The sequence below is a fragment of the Coenobita brevimanus genome, chromosome 91 (assembly GCF_032717465.1).
Source record: "Coenobita brevimanus isolate Jiangsu-jjx chromosome 91, ASM3271746v2, whole genome shotgun sequence".
NCBI classification, from domain to species: domain Eukaryota; kingdom Metazoa; phylum Arthropoda; class Malacostraca; order Decapoda; family Coenobitidae; genus Coenobita; species Coenobita brevimanus.
This window is the reverse complement of record NC_137044.1, coordinates 31,930,622-31,949,392: the sequence shown is the minus strand read 5'-3', so window position 1 is coordinate 31,949,392 and position 18,771 is coordinate 31,930,622. Positions and strand designations below refer to the sequence as shown.

The 18,771-nt window shown below is 45.5% G+C and overlaps 1 protein-coding gene across 1 annotated transcript in view; it reads left to right on the top strand.

Annotated features, from left to right (window-relative positions):
* LOC145411950 (heparan sulfate glucosamine 3-O-sulfotransferase 3A1-like) overlaps nt 1-18,074 on the top strand; it is a 63,794-nt gene extending 45,720 nt beyond the window's left edge. Inside the window, exons 4-7 of the mRNA XM_080281919.1 lie at nt 4,090-4,297; nt 11,945-11,977; nt 12,197-12,199; nt 17,877-18,074. Coding sequence (XP_080138045.1) covers nt 4,090-4,297; nt 11,945-11,977; nt 12,197-12,199; nt 17,877-18,074 — 442 coding nt within the window. The remainder of the gene's footprint in view (nt 1-4,089; nt 4,298-11,944; nt 11,978-12,196; nt 12,200-17,876) is intronic.
* Nucleotides 18,075-18,771: the final 697 nt, after the last annotated feature.

Below are 18,771 nucleotides of genomic sequence, written 5' to 3'. Positions count from 1 at the left end.
AAGAAGGATAATAACATCATTCATTAGACCAACCCTGGAATATGCATCAGTAGTCTGGAGTCCTCATCTCAAAAAACACATAGACAAGATTGAAAAAGTTCAAAGGGCCTCTACAAGATGGATACCAAGCTTAAGGGACCTAAGCTACGAAGAAAGACTAAATAAACTGAATCTACCAACACTATAGGAAAGAAGGAAAAGAGGTGACATGATAATGCTATATAAGTGCATATCAGGGAAGGAGAAAATAGACATAAATGATTACTTAACATATGGAGAAGCATCAGCAAGAGGACACTGAAAAAAACTGCATAAGAAGAGAGGTGATAAAGACGTAAGGAAATTCAGTTTCCCAAACAGAGCAATTGATCAATGGAATGCACTGCCGAATGAAACAGTGTGTGCCAAAACAATTCACAGATTTAAGGATATGTACGATAAATATGGTTTAAGACACGGGACAGTACGAGCTTGACTCATTCCTGTAAAGACACAATTAGGTAAGAACAATTAGGTAAGAACACTCACTCACACACACACACACACACACACACACACACACACACACACACACACACACACACACACACACACACACACAATGATGGGGGGGGGGCAGGAGGTGGAGAAAGAGACAGAAGGACGCAGGAGAGGAGAGAGGAGAGGGAGGAAGAATGGAAGGGAAACGATGGGAAGGAAAGAAAGGAGGAAAGGAGAGAGATTAAGCTGGAGAGAAGGAGGGAGGAAGAAAGAGGAAGAATGGGTTACCAATGCACAGAATATGGAGAGACGAAGAGGGAATTAACAATGAGAGAGAGAGAGAGAGAGAGAGAGAGAGAGAGAGAGAGAGAGAGAGAGAGAGAGAGAGAGAGAGAGAGAGGGTGGAAGAAGACGAATTTTAGGGGGAAGAAGAAAGAAGAAGGAAGAAAGAAGATAAAGTCCTCTGACTGAAGAGAGGGAATGAAGGAAAGAAGGAAGGAAGGAAGGAAAGAATGGAGAAAGGGAGAAAGGTAGAGAGAGAGAGAAACACACACACAAAAGGGGGAAGAAACGCGGTAGGAAATCAAGGAGGAAGGAAGGCAATGAAAGAGAAGAAAGAGAGGCGAGGAAGCGACAGAAAAGAACGATAAAGGAAGGTAAAGGAGGAAGAAAAACACGGGAGAGAGAGAGAGAGAGAAAGAGAGAGAGAGAGAGAGAGAGAGAGAGAGAGAGAGAGAGAGAGAAAGGAGGGCAAAAAAGGAAGGAAACAGGGAAGGAGGCAAGGAGGGAAACAGAGGGAAAGGGAAAAGGAGGGCGGGAGGGAGGGAGGAAAGGAGGAAGGAAAGGATGGAGGGAAAGAGAAAAGGAAGGAGAGAGGAGGGAACGTCTTCACTCACTGGGTCTGACGCCATCACGTCTTTGCTCACCTCTTATCTCCTCTCTCTCTCTCTCTCTCTCTCTCTCTTTCACACTATATAGGTAGATAATATGTACACCACTACCTCAAAATCATACCACACCACCACACTGCCACACCACCACAATACCACACCACCACAGTACCACACCACCACAATACCACACCACCACAATACCACATCACCACAGTACAATATCACCACAATACCACACTACCACAATACCACACCACCACAATACCACACCACCACAATACCACACCACCACAATACCACACCACCACAATAGCACACCACCACAATACCACACCACCACAATACCACACCACCACACACCACATCCCACTAAGTCTCACTATCTTGGCATCTCATTTTCTTCATTTTGGTGGTAATATTAGGCAAGTAATATTAGTAAAGAAAATAAAACCTCTCTCTCTCTCTCTCTCTCTCTCTCTCTCTCTCTCTCTCTCTCTCTTTCCTGAGTCTCCAGTAAGCATAGAGCACTGCGTTCGTTTAAGAGGTCGGCCATCTTGAGTTCAATAGCAAAAGATTAACACTAAAACGCAGTGCTAGTCACGAAGAAGTGCTATGGAAAGCATAATATAAAGCCCTAATATTGCCATACTGAGTCACTGATCTATGGGAAATTTATAAACGGACGAAGGAGCGTTGTGGTGTGGACGTGGATGTGATAGGAAGCGTTAGGAGAAACACACTGAGGTGGTTTGGCCATGTGGAGAGAATGGAGAGTGAGAGACTGACGAGGAGAGTGTATGTGACCGAGATGGAGGGAGGGAGACGGAGGGGGAGGCCAAGGATGAGATGGAAATATGGAGTGGAGGGGTATATGAGAGAGGGGCGTGTGAGCTGGTAGCAGGGCAATGAAATGGCGGGGGACAGGGCGACATGGAGGCAATTTGTTTGTGGCCACCCCTTACGGGATTAAGGCGTCTGGCAATAAATAGATAGATAGTAATCCTGTCTATCTCACGTCATTTCCGCTCTCAGTAACACAGATCGCTGGGTTCGTGTAAGCAGCTGGCTTTCGGTAGGGCTGTAGCTAGAGGTTTACGCTAAAATATGGTGCTAATCACGAAGTGCTAGGGAAACGAAGCAGAGCCATAGTATTGTCTTACTCTGTCACTGAACTATGGGACATAAGTTGCTAAAGGACGCAAAACTATGATACGAAGATAAAAGAGTGTAATGAAGATAGGCTAGTAAAATGAAGCCAGCTGCTGCTGTTGTTGTTCCTCTACCTCGATCATGCTTGGCCTAGCAGACCCGTCGACCGCAGGTAAGCAGCTGCCTCAATAAGATCGTCCCATATTTTCCCTACACCACTGATGTTGTGTCTGCGTGTTAGTGTGGGGTGTATTGGGGCTAAGATGCGAATGAATGTGTTTGAGTGGATGAGTAAATTGGGAGTGTGTCGTCCTGTCTCGGCTACCTCCTTTTCCTTGGGGGAAGCAGCTTAGGTATATAGATAGATAGATAAATAGAGTATCGTGCAGTGAATCAATATATGTGTGTTATGCTGTGTGGGACAAGTATACAAACTGGGCACGTGTCATCTGTAATGCCACCCAGCCCTGATATAGAGGTGGGATGTTGCTGAAGGAAGTCTTGTGATGTTTGTGTGATGGTGTGATGAGTTTTTTTTTATGCAAGGAAGAAGGAACCAAAGGCCAGGAGCCCGCAAATCGTTCCTTCCAAGATATAACAAAAACAAAAACAATACAAAAGAGAGCCAAATTCAAGATCCGTTCATTCGAGATGCCTGGACATACTATGTTTGAAAGACTGGAGACCATAGGAAGCAGGGAATACAGACAGAGGGAGACAGTTTCAGAGGTGACCTGTTGCATAAATGAAGGACTGGGAGTAACGGTTAACTCTTGCATTAGACAGTTGGACAGAAAAGGGATGAGAGTTTGTTGCTATGTGTCCAGCTGCCTTGTATGGGTCTGGCATATAATAACAGGGGTGCTCAGTGTCTGTTAATAAATTTCCATATTAAAAACGTACAGCGTCTCACTTAATTCCACCCAACCCAGATCTAGAGGTGGGATGTTACTGAGGAAAGTCTTGTGATGTTTGTTTGATGATGTGATGAGTTTTATGTGTCCAGCTGCCTTGTATGGGTCTGGCATTGAATAACAGGGGTGTTGAGTGTGTTGAGTGTGTTGAGGGTGTTGAGTGTGTTGAGGGTGTTGAGTGTGTTGAGGGTGTTAAGTGTGGTGAGTGTGTTGTGTTATTTGAGAGGAGCATGTTATTGTGGAGTCATATGGAGAGACAGACTGACAAAAAAGGATGTGAAGAAGCGTTGTGGTGTGGATGTGGATGTGACAGGAAGCGTTAGGAGAAACACACTGCGGTGATTTGGCCATGTGGAGAGGATGGAGAGTGAGAGACTGACAAAGAGAATGTATGTGAGTGAGGTGGAGGGGGGGAGAGGGAGGGGGAGGCCGAGGATGAGATGGAGGGGTGTTTTGGAGAGATATATGAGAGAAGGGGTGTTAGCTGGGAGCAGGGCACTGAAATGGAGGGGGACAGGGCCACGTGGAGGCGATTTGTTTGTGGGCACCCATTACGGGATTAAGGCGTCTGGCAATAGATAGACAGATAGAGTGTTTGCCAATAAATGTCCATATTAAACACGTACAGCGCCTCGCCTGTCTCTCTCCTGCAGTAAGCACAGGCCCCGGCGTCCGTTCGAGGAGCTGGCGTTCGTGAGGGCGTCCCCGGGTCTGGTTAACTCCGACTGGGGGCCCATCAGCGGAGGGTTGTACGCCAGACACCTACAGCGATGGTTGGACTACTTCCCCAGGGCGTCCATACACGTTGTTAGTGGGGAGAACCTGGTACGGGACCCAGCCGCTGAGCTCTGCAAGGTTCAAGTGAGTTTAGGCTCAATTTGGGTAAGTCTGAGTACGTTTAAGCCTATCTACCTATCTATAGCCCAACGCCCTAATCCCGCAAAGGGTGGCCGCAGACAAAACGCCTCCAGTCACTCTGTCACCCACCATTGACTGCCCTTTCTCCAGCTCACTTCCCCCTCCCTCATATACCTCTCAACTCCATCCCGACACTCCATCCTCGGTCTTCCCCTCCCTCTCCCTGCCTCCACTTCACCTACATACACCCTCTTAGTCAGTCTTTCATTCTCCATTTAAGTAAACCTGGTATTTGTTGTTTTTACTCTAAGTTGGCCTAAAACTGCCAATCCTCCACCTTGAATGCTGTTATAACACTGGATAAACACAAGAATATGATGCTAGTCACGAAGCAGTGCTATGGAATGGATATATAGCCGTTGCATTGTCTTATTCTGCCACTAAATTACGCGAACTAAGTTGCAAAAGGACGATAATCTGCGCCAAGTTTAGGTGAAAGAGGTATAGTATAGATAGATCTGAGTATGTTTGGGTACACATGGCTAGTTTTTTTTTTTTTTTTTTTTTTTTATGTGTCCGACTCTGGGCATAGGCTTCACAGCCTGCTCCCGAGGCCCAGCAGTCCTCCTACGTACCATGCATCTCTACATGTCACCACTTCGGCGCCAACACCCACTGTCCATACTGAATACATGCTAGGGCTATCTCATACAGGACTGATGTATTAGTATTAGCGGGGGTATTTTTACATGTCAGCGGATCATCTGGTAGATCAGTAAAGTCTGTTTTTTATTAAATTCAAATCCTTAAACTGTTCCCTGCCCCAGTAGGGATTTGAACCTGGGTTCGGTAGGACTGCAGGCCACCTCTCTACCGATGTGTGGCTGTGGGTTAGTTTGGGTGAACAGGGGTGAATCTGGGTAAGTCTGAGTACCTTTGGATGAATGTGGCTTAGTTTAGGTAGATATGAATGAGTTTGAGTACATATGGTTATTGTGGGTATGTCTGGGTGACTGTGGGTTAATTTTAGTGAGCTTGGGTGAGTTTTAGTGACTATAGGTTGATTAGAGTGAGCTTGATTGGGTGTGGGTGAGTCCGGGTGACTATGGGTTGATTTGGGTGAGCCTGAGTGACATTTGTTTGAACTGGGTGAGCTTGAATGACTGTTGACCTGGGTAAGTTTGAGTGGATTTGAGTGACTTTGGGTGACTATGAATTGATCTAGGTGAGTTGGGTGACTATGGGTTGATCTGGGTGAGTCTGAGCAGATCTGGGTAAGTCTGGGCAAGTCTGTTGTAACATAGTAAGGTCTGAGTACATTTGAATGGTCTGGGTGAGTCTCATGTGATATCACTGGCCTTGGGTAGATGTGGCTGAGTTTGGGTAAGCTTGATCTGATTTGGTTTGGTCTGATTTAGGGCTGGGTTGAGTGGACTTGAGCGAGGCTGGGCTAGATTAAGGGTTAAGGGTTAAGTGGACCTGGGCTGGGATGGGCTAGGTTAAGTACAGTAGATTTGGGGAAGGCTAGGCTAGGTTAGGTGGACTTGGGCTAGGCTGGGCTAGGTTAACGTATAATTTTGAGCTTGGTTAAGTGGACCTGGGCAGGACACAAGTCAGAGTGAGAGCTGGGGAAATGAGTTGCCTGAGAGCAGCATGTGGAGTTACGTGGAGAGACAGACAGACAAATGGGGAAGTAAAGGAGCGTTGTGGTGTGGATGTGGATGTGACTGAAAGTGTTAAAAGAAATACTCTGAGATGATTTGGCCATGTGGAGTTGATGGAGAATGAGAGACTAACTAGAAGAGTGTGAGTGAGATGGAGGGGGAGAGGAGGTGGGGGAGGAAGGAAACCAAAGATGATATGGCAAGGATCAGGGCAACGTCGAGGCGATTTAACTGTAGCCATCCCTTACGAGATAGATAGACAGATAGAGTTTCTTTCCTAGATAGAAATATAAGCAGAGAGACAGAGTTTCATTGCTAACGTGAGGTGATTTTCCTATTAATTTTGCTACGTACAACCCTCACGTGGTAACACCGATATAACTGGGAGGTGAAACTGTTCGGTTATACAAAGGTCCCTCGACTCCCTCCCTATCCACCTAAAGGAAGATGGTGAGCTGTGGGTAAAGGGATGCTTCAGCCTGCAGTCCACTGGGTTCACGTTCACATGAGACTGGAACAACAACAACAACAACAACATCATCACAATCATCATCATCATTATCAACATTAAGAAAAATAAACAACTACGCACAACAGAAGGGCTACGACACACACACACACACACACACACACACACACACACACACACACACACACACACACACACACGCTTTAACATACGGTACTGGCCGAAAATGTACAACTTCATATCATAACCCAATTTACGGCAAACGATTTTATGCCCGTCTTTATAAACCTTCTCAGCAACAGAATTAAAGGTAAGGCTAAAGGTGAGTTGGGTTTGGTAAGATGTAAAAGTTAAATTTGGTAAGGTTGAATTATGAGTGGACTGGGATAGGTTAGGTTAAGACTGAGGTTAATGTTGTGGTAAATGTTAAGGATGGTTTAGGTTAGGAGAGGTTATGGTAGGTTAGGATAGGTCAGGTTAGAAGTAAGGTTGGGATTAGGATAAGGTGGGTTAGGTTGGGATGAGACGGACCGAATCGATTGACTCCGCTCTTCCTTACTCTCCCTTCCCACTTCCTTCTTCCCTCGCTCACGCTCCTTCCTTCTTTCTTCCTTCACGCTCCTTCCTTCCTTCCTTCCATACCCTCTCTCCTGTCCTCCTGCTTCTCGGCTTCCCACCTTCTCCTTCGTTCCATACTTCCTTTCGTTCAACCCTCCTTTTCTTCCTGCCTTCCATCTTCCTTCCCTCTCGTTCCTTACCTTCCTTTCTCTAATCCGAGCCTCTGTCTCTCTCTCTCTTTCTTTCTCTCTCTCTCTCTCTCTATCCTATAATTCTTCCTGATCTCTCTTTCCCTCATTGTTTCCCTGCCTCTCTTTCTGCACTCTTTCCCTCTCCTTTCTCTCCCTCTCGCTCCTCCTCCCCCCCTCTTCTCCTCACCCCCTCTCAAAACTTTGTAAAAAAAAATATCGGGTTTGATCTCTCTCTCTCTCTCTCTCTCTCTCTCTCTCTCTCTCTCTCTCTCTCTCTTTACCTTAACAGCTCAGCTCAACAACTCAATTCTAACCCGCCATGATGTAACTCTGGCAACGCTCCAACTCTCTCTCTCTCTCTCTCTCTCTCTCAAAGGTATCCTAACATCTTCAGTCCTTCCTTCCCCTATTCCACCCTCCTGTACATATCCAGTCTTTGTCACCCTATCCTTACCCACACTTCCACCCTCCATTCCATCCTATCCTTACCCACACTTCCACCCTCCACTCCATCCTATCCTTACCCACACTTCCACCCTCCATTCCATCCTATCCTTACCCACACTTCCACCCCCACTCCATCCTATCCTTACCCACACTTCCACCCTCCACTCCATCCTATCCTTACCCACACTTCCACCCTCCACTCCATCCTATCCTTACCCACACTTCCACCCTCCACTCCATCCTATCCTTACCCACACTTCCACCCTCCACTCCATCCTATCCTTACCCACACTTCCACCCTCCACTCCATCCTAACCTTACCCACACTTCCAACCTCCACTCCATCCTATCCTTACCCACACTTCCACCCTCCATTCCATCCTATCCTTACCCACACTTCCACCCCCACTCCATCCCATCCTTACCCACACTTCCACCGTCCACTCCATCCTATCCTTACCCACACTTCCACCCTCCACTCCATCCTATCCTTACCCACACTTCCACCCTCCACTCCATCCTATCCTTACCCACACTTCCACCCTCCACTCCATCCTATCCTTACCCACACTTCCACCCTCCACTCCATCCTGACCTTACCCACACTTCCACCCTCCACCCCATCCTATCCTTACCCACACTTCCACCCTCCATTCCATCCTATCCTTACCCACACTTCCACCCCCACTCCATCCCATCCTTACCCACACTTCCACCCTCCACTCCATCCTATCCTTACCCACACTTCCACCCTCCACTCCATCCTAACCTTACCCACACTTCCACCCTCCACTCCATCCTATCCTTACCCACACTTCCACCCTCCACTCCATCCTATCCTTACCCACACTTCCACCCTCCAATCCATCCTATCCTTACCCACACTTTCACCCTCCACTCCATCCTATCCTTACCCACACTTCCACCCTCCACTCCATCCTATCCTTACCCACACTTCCACCCTCCACTCCATCCTATCCATGCTACTTATCTATACTCTTTTCACTCTAACTTGGCCTAAAATTGCCAGCTCTCCATCTTGAATGTTGAGTTGTAGCAGTATATTTAGACTACGGTATGATGCTAGTCACAAAGAAGTGCTATGGAAGAATATTGCATCATAGCCCCGTCTTTTTTGGCCATTGAGATAAATATTTTGGCAGTAAAATGATGGGGTACAGGGCGACATGGAGGCGATTTGTTTGTGGCCACCCCTTATGGGATTAAGGCGTCTGGCAATAGATAGATAGATAGATAAATAAATAAGCTGAGAAAGAACGACAATTTGGGCCAAGCAAAGGTGAAAGAAATATACTCTTTTCACTCTAACTTGGCCTAAAATTGCCATGTCTCCATCTTGAATGTTGAGTCGTAGCAGTATATTTAGACTAGGGTATGATGCTAGTCACGAAGAAGTGCTATGGAAAGGATGTAGAACCACTGAATTGTCTATATTTGGCCACTGATATACAGGGATCAAGTTACAAAAGGATGAAAATCTGTGCCAAGTTAAGGTGAAAGTACTGCAGTTTTTCCTCATCAATATTTCATTCCGTGTGTGTGTGGTGTCTTGTGACGAGTCTTTGCGTTGTCTTGTTAGCGGGTATTTGGGGTTTCGTAACTCCTTTTTCTTAGCGATTTAGTCTTTTTTTTTTTTTAATGCAAGGAAGAAAAAACCAAAGACGAGGATCCAGAAAACCATTCCTTCCAAGAAAAAAAAGAAAAAGAAAAAAAAAAAGCCAAATTGAAGATCCGTTCATTTAGAGATGCCTGGACACACTGAGTTTGAAAGACTGGAGATCATAGGAAGTAGGAAATACAGACAGAGGGAGACAGTTCCAGTATCCTCCTATGTGTTACTGTAGTAAACCATGTGGATGTAAGGACAGCACAGTGTATAAGCAACACATGAAAGAATAGTAAGATGCAACAGGCAAAATAAATCGCTAAGGCACAGGCGTTACGAAGCCTCCTATGCAGTGGCCAGGGGAAGCCGGCATCATAAACACTAGAATCTTTGGTAACGTCATGTACTGCAGGGCCGGCTCAGTCTGCTGGAGTGGGCGTGGGTGTAGCTGTGGGAGTAAATATTAAACAAAATATTCAAGTTAGACATTGATAACGCTAAGCCGTCCCCACAACACACGAGAGACCACCTGGCGGAGTGGAAGAGGAGCGCTATATATGGACGACCCTGTACACAGCTTATGTATTATTCACTAGTCCATCCATCCATCTGTCTATCTATCTATCTATCTGTCTATCTATCTATCTATCTATCAGCCAATCAATCAATGAATCTATTTATCTATCTATCTGTCTATCTATCTATCTATCTATCCAACTATCTATCTGTCTGTCTATCAATCTACCCATGCAAATCCAAGACACATATATAAGCAGACCTAAAATGGCAACTCCCTCTTCTTTGTCAGTAACTAGATGTGTGTGTGTGTGTGTGTGTGTGTGTGTGTGTGTGTGTGTGTGTACTCCTTGTAGACAAACGCGCCACTGTCTAAGTCTCCCTCCAGTAATCCATTGAGAGAGTAAACAATTGTCTCCAAAAGTATTCACCATTAAACTTTTCGTCTGTCACTGGGCTTTTGTTTTGTCAATGGTAAGTTTGGTACTGTGATTTTTCCACTCCTTCAAACACTGCTCTCTGCAACACTCATTCAAACACTGCTCTCTGCATCACTTATTACAACACTGCTCTCTGCAACACGCATTCAGACACTGCTCTCTGCAACACTCATTAAAACACTGCTCTCTGCAACACTCATTACAACACTGCTCTCTGCAACACCCATTCAAACACTGCTCTCTGCAACACTCATTCAAACACTGCTCTCTGCAGCACTCATTCAAACACTGCTCTCTGCAACACTCATTACAACACTGCTCTCTGCAATACTCATTCAAACACTGCTCTCCGGAACACTCATTCAAACACTGCTCTCTGCAACACTCATTCAAACACTGCTCTCTGCAACACTCATTCAAACACTGCTCTCTGCAACACTCATTCAAACACTGCTCTCTGCAACACTCATTACAACACTGCTCTCTGCAACACTCATTACAACACTGCTCTCTGCAACACTCATTACAACACTGCTCTCTGCAACACTCATTACAACACTGCTCTCTGCAACACTCATTACAACACTGCTCTCTGCAACATTCATTACAACACTGCTCTCTGCAATACTCATTCAAACACTGCTCTCCGGAACACTCATTCAAACACTGCTCTCTGCAACACTCATTCAAACACTGCTCTCTGCAACAGTCATTCAAACACTGCTCTCTGCAACACTCATTACAACACTGCTCTCTGCAACACTCATTACAACATTGCTCTCTGCAACACTCATTCAAACACTGCTCTCTGCAACACTCATTCAAACACTGCTCTCTGCAACACTCATTCAAACACTGCTCTCTGCAACACTCATTCAAACACTGCTCTCTGCAACACTCATTCAAACACCGCTCTCTGCAACACTCATTACAACACTGCTCTCTGCAACACTCATTACAACACTGCTCTCTGCAACAATCATTCAAACACTGCTCTCTGCAACACTCATTCAAACACTGCTCTCTGCAACACTCATTACAACACTGCTCTCTGCAACACTCATTCAAACACTGCCCTCTTCAACACTCCTTCAAACACTGCTCTCTGCAACACTCATTCAAACACTGCTCTCTGCAACACTCATTACAACACTGCTCTCTGCAACACTCATTACAACACTTGTCTCTGCAACACTCATTCAAACACTGCTCTCTGCAACACTCATTCAAACACTGCTCTCTGCAACCCTCATTCAAACACTGCTCTCTGCAACACTCATTACAACACTGCTCTGTGCAACACTCATCTCTTCGACTGAGCAGAGTATCCACAGAAAAACACACCATCATTCCATACATAGGCTAGTCTATTCATCCACTTCCTCTATCTATCTATCTGTCTATCCATCTATCTATCTGTCTGTCTATCTGGTCACTGGCTGGCTCTCCTTTTTTCACAGGAATTCCTAAGACTACACCAAGTGAAAATGGAAGAGCACTTGTGCTTTACGATAACGAAATGCTTTCTGTGTCTAGTAGAGAGAGAGAGAGAGAGAGAGAGAGAGAGAGAGAGAGAGAGAGTTTACCCATCCTCTGTTTCAATGTACGTATCCATGTATCCAGACAAACACTATCCTACTATCATCCGCTTCATCTATCTATCAGTCTATCTGCCTATCTACCCATCACTCAATCTATCTACCTATCTACAACTAACATCCACCCATCTCCCCAACAGGAATTTCTGGGTCTACGAAAGGTCATCACGGATGTCACGGGGTTTTTAAAATAAATTCAATTATTAAGGGATATGTTCAATAAGATTGAAGAGCAAGGACAATGATTGTCTTGCTAAATCAAGCAGTAATTACTTTATACCGGCTTGCTTCGCCGATTTTCTCAGAACGAGAATTTATAAACTTTCTCAACAGTACACAGCAGAGACTAATTACTCACAAATGCTGATTAGTAGTACTGTTAGCCTCTGGAGAAAGTTACTTCACCCCTGACAATAAATTACTAATACTATTAATGATATCAGGTTCTTGCTGATGCTTAACTCCTAGAAGGCACAACGGATTTTAAGCTTAATACAACAAGACTGGCCTAAGTACCAGTTATGAATGGCAAAACGTTTATGCAAGCTAGGAGCTATAAGGGAAATAAGCTTAACTGTGGAGAAATGAAACACGAGTTTACATTACATTAAGCTCAAGAAAAAGAACTGTTAAATTTATTGATTACAAAGAAATAAATTTAACGTTACACTTCAAATGAATTCAAATAAAGAGATCGTACTCACTCACTCACTCAAAAACTAAATTCTTATGCCTAAAAAAACAACATGCGGCGCGGCCAGCATGTAAGGAAACAGCACACTTAACTAAACTCTTAAGTCTAGGAAAACGAAAAGAAAATACTGGTCAATGAATGTGGTGTATCACCAAGAAGGGTGGGAGCCTGGAGAACTGTAGTCTAGTGGAGTCTGGGTGCTAGCTGACCTCTCTCACTGCTGGAGCACAGTACCTCACTCCATCACGACAGACACTTGACTAACTTGTGGGAAAGAAAGGGAGCGCTATGGCCGCATTTTTTTTAACGGTCGAGGCAGGCAGGGGCGAACAATAAAGAAACAATAATATCCCTCAGTAGAGCACTTAGTGACGTGCATTAGATCTGTCACTTTTGAAACAGTGACGAATGTTTTGACAAGTATACCACCGAAATGGAGAGAGAAACGGTTAACTGAGCGATACACAGTGAGTTTTCCACTAATAGTTCGTGGTTTCTCACAAAAGGAAAATGTCGCGAATTTGATTCGTGACATTATGCCCCATGAAAATCAAATCTTTCTTTCTTCAGAAAAAAGATTTAAATATGCATACATATAAATCCTAACTCAGTCACACAAGATTCACACTGTGGTGTGTGTGCTATCCTGCTACAGGAGAAAATCACTATCGCCAATGAGGAAAAAAAAAAAGTATTTACGTTAATAGAGGCAAGCTTGAGGGAAAAAACTCCGTGATGACGGTGAAAATCCTGTACTCAGGTCAAACTGAGCGAAAATTCGTTATATTTACACTGACAACTAATTGTTGTGTAGCATGGTGTATGTGATACACGGTGTAGGTGTGACAATTGTAGTGTAACTGTACCTACGTGTAAAATGACATGGTAAATATTGATAATATGGCGACGACGAAGGCAGAGAAGAAGAGGCGGCAGCGTGCGGCAGACGATCAGCTGGCCCGCACAGCAAAACTGCTACACCCATTGCTGTACCTGCAAAATCAATTAAGGTGGAGCATCAAAAGTGTCAATGAGACAAAAATTCTTATTACATTACAATTACTCTCTCTGCCTAGCAGTCAGTACATGCTATGAAAGGTACTCTCTAGCTGAAAAATACGATTGACAGCCTAAGGTTCAAACATTCGAGGTCGCCATTAATTTATTAGATACATTATTAACTAGGAAACTTAGTCGTAAGGGTTCTTAGCGGGGAAGCTCTACCTGGCATGCACCTCGCTCACCATGCGGCGCAGACGGCCAGCATGTGAGGGTACAGCACCTTAACAACATTCCATCACCCAGTTTTGGGGGAACTCTAACCTGGCGTCCACCTCACTCGACATGTGGCACAGCCAGCCAGCATGTGAGGGAACAGCACCATAACAACATCCCATCACCCAGTTTAGGGGGAACTCTAACCTGGCGTCCACCTCGCTTGACATGCGGCACAGCCGGCCAGCATGTGAGGGAACAGCACCTTAACAACATTCCATCACCGAGTTTAGGGGGAGCTCTAACCTGGCGTCCACCTTGCTCAACATGCGGCACAGCCAGCCAGCATGTGAGGGAACAGCACCTTAGCTTACGGTACATATGTATGTACAGGCCCTGGACATACTGTGTCCTGTGGGGTCAATGGGCGAGACGTCAGGTCTGCACCCACTTCACCACTACCCTGTCTCTCAACTGACTCAGAGATTACAGGTGTGGTTACAAATGGCGCAGGAAGGACATGTCCCTGATTAGTGGTATTACTTTGACACACACTGCAGGAACACACAAAACTATCTATGTCTCGTCCCATCCCTGGCCAGAAAAAGTCAGCTCGGATACGGCCCTGGGTCTTCCTTTTGCCCATGTGACCTCCTGAGGCTGAACAGTGACCCCATTGTAACACTGCTAGGCGGTACTTGGCGGGAACGACAAACTGCAGTCGAACCTCGCCCTCGGGTGTTCGTGACTCACGGTAGAGCCGTCCTTGTTTGCGAAGGAACTTGGCTCGACCTCCCCGTGAATACTTAATCACTCGACCCTTTTGTTTGTTCCGCACGGCAGCAAGTGTCGGGTCAGAATGTTGTTCTTGAACAACAAGTTGGCTACACATCAGATCTTGCGGCGATTCAGTGGTCACTGGGGTGACACAATCTGGAGCCTCAGTCATGGCTCGTATTACTGTAGCCGAAGTCTGAGTAGCGTCATCCTCGGTGCAACTATCCTTGACACCGAAAATGTTACCTATAATAAGGCCAAATAAAGGTTCTGGCATGACAACTGCGAGTGTCGCACCAGTATAAAATGGAGATGCCACCTGGATACATGCCTCAGGGAACAATCTCACTGATCCATCAATAAGGTTTGCATTGATCTGTCGACCTGTGTACTGCTCAGGCCGAACTAAACTCTGCTTGACAGAGCAACCTGAGGATCCATTATCTCTCAGGACCTTCACAGGTAGGCCTCCCACAAACCCTGGCTGAACAAGGAAGGTACTGTCACCTGTGGGAGGGCCTGTGGAGGAAGCAGCTAGCCACTCATGAGGCTGCTGAATTGTTGCGGCAAACATAGTGCCTTGTGACTTAGAAACTTGAGGGGTCATACTCACCGCCTATGGAGATGGAACATTGGCCATTTGTGGAGGGGGGTTCACTGTCACTGTGGAACTAGTGAACTGTGGGGGAGTACCCACACTGGTAGGGACGTGACCACCGTGCTGCTACTGAGGAATGAAGGCTCCGTTCGCTTCCTGCCTCTTTTGAGCTGGTGGTGAAAAGGATTGTCCCGACGGACGGTTGCGTGGCTGATACTGCTGCTGGTTAGGGTACCTATTGTACTGCTTCCACTCAGGTTTCTGAGTGTTTTGCTCCTGGTCCTTCCACTGAGGTTTTGGACCTTGGCCATTACTCTGAGAATGGCCTTGTTGGTGGGGTTCAATCTGAGACGGTTTCCCAGATTTATCAGCTTTACTGTTCCAGGTATGCTGCTTGAGAGTTTGATACCTGTATGCAGTAAAGAATGCGTCAGCCTTTTCTGCCATTTGGCTGGCATCTTTCACCTGGCAGATCTTAAGCCGTGCTATGAGCTCAGCAGGCCACGACCTCTCTAGCTGTGTACGCAGCACAAGGTCAATTATCCCCTCACATGTGGAAGGAGTTTCATCTTTCTCCATCCATTCATTTAAGTAAGCAGTGAGACGATCGAGGAACTGAACAGCTGTCTCCTTGTCTTGGAGACGAGCTCGCATGAACTGAACTTTGGCGTCGTCTACTGTGAGACCATACGCCTTAATGAGTGCAGCTTTCATCATCTCATACGTGAGATTGTCTCCACGAATTCTGTGGAGAATATCGAGGGCAGGGCCCTCAAATAAACTTAGAAATTGGAGCCGCTTAGCTGCCTCATCCAGTTGATACATGTCTGCCATGTCCTCAAAACGAGCTATGTACGGCTCGATTCGCTTGCCTTCCTTGTATGAAGGAAGTTTGATGCGTTGGGTCGCCAGGACATGTGTAGGAAGAGTGCTAGTGGAGCTTGGGTTGGCTGCAGCAGATGTGCCTGAAGCCAAGGAATCTCGCTTGAGCTTCAAAACCTCAAGCTCATGTTTTTCTCGTGCCTCACGTTCGGCACGTTCATATTCACGTTGTTGTAACTCGTATTGACGTTCTCTCGTTCCTCACGCTGTTCTTGCTCATGTTCTAAGTCGAGTTCTCGTTGTTTTTGTTCGTGTTCGCGCTGTTCTCGCTCGTGTTCGCGCTGTATCTTACACTCTTCACAGGCATCAATCTCGCGCTGCTGGTCCAGATTATGCCGTGAGAGTATGTACTCTTTAATTTCAGTTGGGTCTGTAAGACCCACTTTTTTGGCTTCCTGTAAAAATACAGTGGTAGCCATGACGCTAATTTACTAAGCAAGCCGAAACTGAGTACTGACTGCTGCTTCGCAAAGGAATGCTAATAACACAAGTAAAGAATACAGACACAAGCTAGTGGTGACCAGTCTTATCTAGTTAACTGGCAAAAATAAAGCAAAACTGCAAATGACTGAGAAGACTCAATAATTAACGCAATGGGTACGGCGGCTACCCAGGAGCGAATAAAATCGTCTGGCATTACCAAAAATAAAGTACTAAAGTTAAGTATTCTATGGATTAATAGAGCAAACATTCACTTGCTAAATTAACGATAAACACCAGTAAGCTTGTGCCTATAAACTTTAATGATAAATACCTAAATATGAACGAGTGAGTATTATCTCGAGAATAGCTTTAGAGCTAGGAGTTAATATCCTGGAATGAGGTCGCCAATTGTCACAGGGTTTTTAAAATAAATACAATTATTAAGGGATATGTTCAATAAGATTGAAGAGCAGGGACAATGATTGTGTTGCTAAATCAAGCAGTGATTACTTTATACCGGCTTGCTTCGCCGATTTTCTTAGAACGAGAATTTACAAACTTTCTCAACAGTACACAGCAGAGACTAATTACTCACAAATGCTGATTATTAGTACTGTTAGCCTCTGGAGAAAGTTACATCACCCCTGACAATAAATTACTAATACTATTAATGATATCAGGTTCTTGCTGATGCTTAACTCCTAGAAGGCACAACGGATTTTAAGCTTAATACAACAAGACCGGCCTAAGTACCAGTTATGAATGGCAAAACGTTTATGCAAGCTAGGAGCTATAAGGGAAATAAGCTTAATTGTGGAGAAATGAAACACGAGTTTACATTACATTAAGCTGAAGAAAAAGAACTGTTAAAATTTATTGATTACAAAGAAATAAATTTAACGTTACACTTCAAATGAATTCAAATAAAGAGATCGTACTCACTCACTCCCTCAAAAGCTAAATTCTTAAGCCTAAAAAAACAACATGCAGTGCAGCCGGCCAGCATGTAAGGAAACAGCACACTTAACTGAACTCTTAAGTCTAGGAAAACGAAAAGAAAATACTGGTCAATGAATGTGGTGTATCACCACCAAGAAGGGTGGGAGCCTGGAGAATTGTAGTCTTGTGGAGTCTGGGTGCTAGCTGACCTCTCTCACTGCTGGAGCACAGTACCTCACTCCGTCACGACAGACACTTGACTAACTCGTGGGAAAGAAAGGGAGCGCTATGGCTGCATTTTTTTTCAACGGTCAAGGCAGGCAGGGGCGAACAATAAAGAAACAATAATATCCCTCAGTAGAGCACTTAGTGACGTGCATTAGATCGGTCACTTTTGAAACAGTGACGAATGTTTTGACAAGTATACCACCGAAATGGAGAGAGAAACAGTTAACTGAGCGATACACAGTGAGTTTTCCACTAAGAGTTTGTGGCTTCTCACAAAAGGAAAATGTCGCGAATTTGATTCGTGACAACGGAAAAGCACTTCTTCTTCAACGTGACCAAAGGCTTCCCGTGCCTGGTGATGAGGGAGAAGACAGGGCGACCCCATTGCCTAGGCTCTTCCAAGGGCCGCTACCACCCTACAGTCTCCCAGGCCACCCTCAACACCCTCAGGGACTTCTACAGACCCTTCAACTTGAAGTTCTATAGGATGGTTGACCAGAACTTTAGGTGGTAGTGGTGAGGAGTGGCGAGGGAGTGTATGTGAAGAGGGAGACCAAGGGTAAGATGGAGGGATGGCATGGAGAAATATAACTGATCAGAAGAGTGATGAAGGGGAGAGGAGGAGGAGACCAAAGATGAGATGGGGGGATGGAGTGAAGGGATTATGAGGGAGGGTATGTGTGAGCTATAGGAAGGGCAGGCAAATGGCGGAGGACAGGGCGACGTGGAGCTGAATTGTCTGTGGCCACCCTTTATGGAACGGATAAGTGGATAAACAGAGTGGTCTAATCCATACGAGTGACGAAGGATTGTTTACACTTGTATAATCCCACCAAAAACTGCTACACGCCTCCCAGCTCTAAGTTCTGCAAGGCAATGGTAATGGTGTGAATGGCTAAGAGGTGACGGGAGAACGGACATACCCCAAAACACCACCGAAAACTTCTACAAGCTGGTGGTAGCGATTGAAACCTCTAGGAAGCAGCTACAGACTGGCCACCAGGCATATCTTCTGGCCTATCAGTTCTAAGCTTGTATATAGTGATGGTGGGACAGGAATTTATCTGTGACGCTGGTTCGAACTCCAAGAATCAACTGCAGGATGTACAGGGGGTCCATGTTGAACTCTCAATTTCGACAGGCCATTTCTCTCGTGTTGTGGGGACGGCTCAGTCGGTGTTTTCAGTGTCTACCCTGCATCATCTACTCAT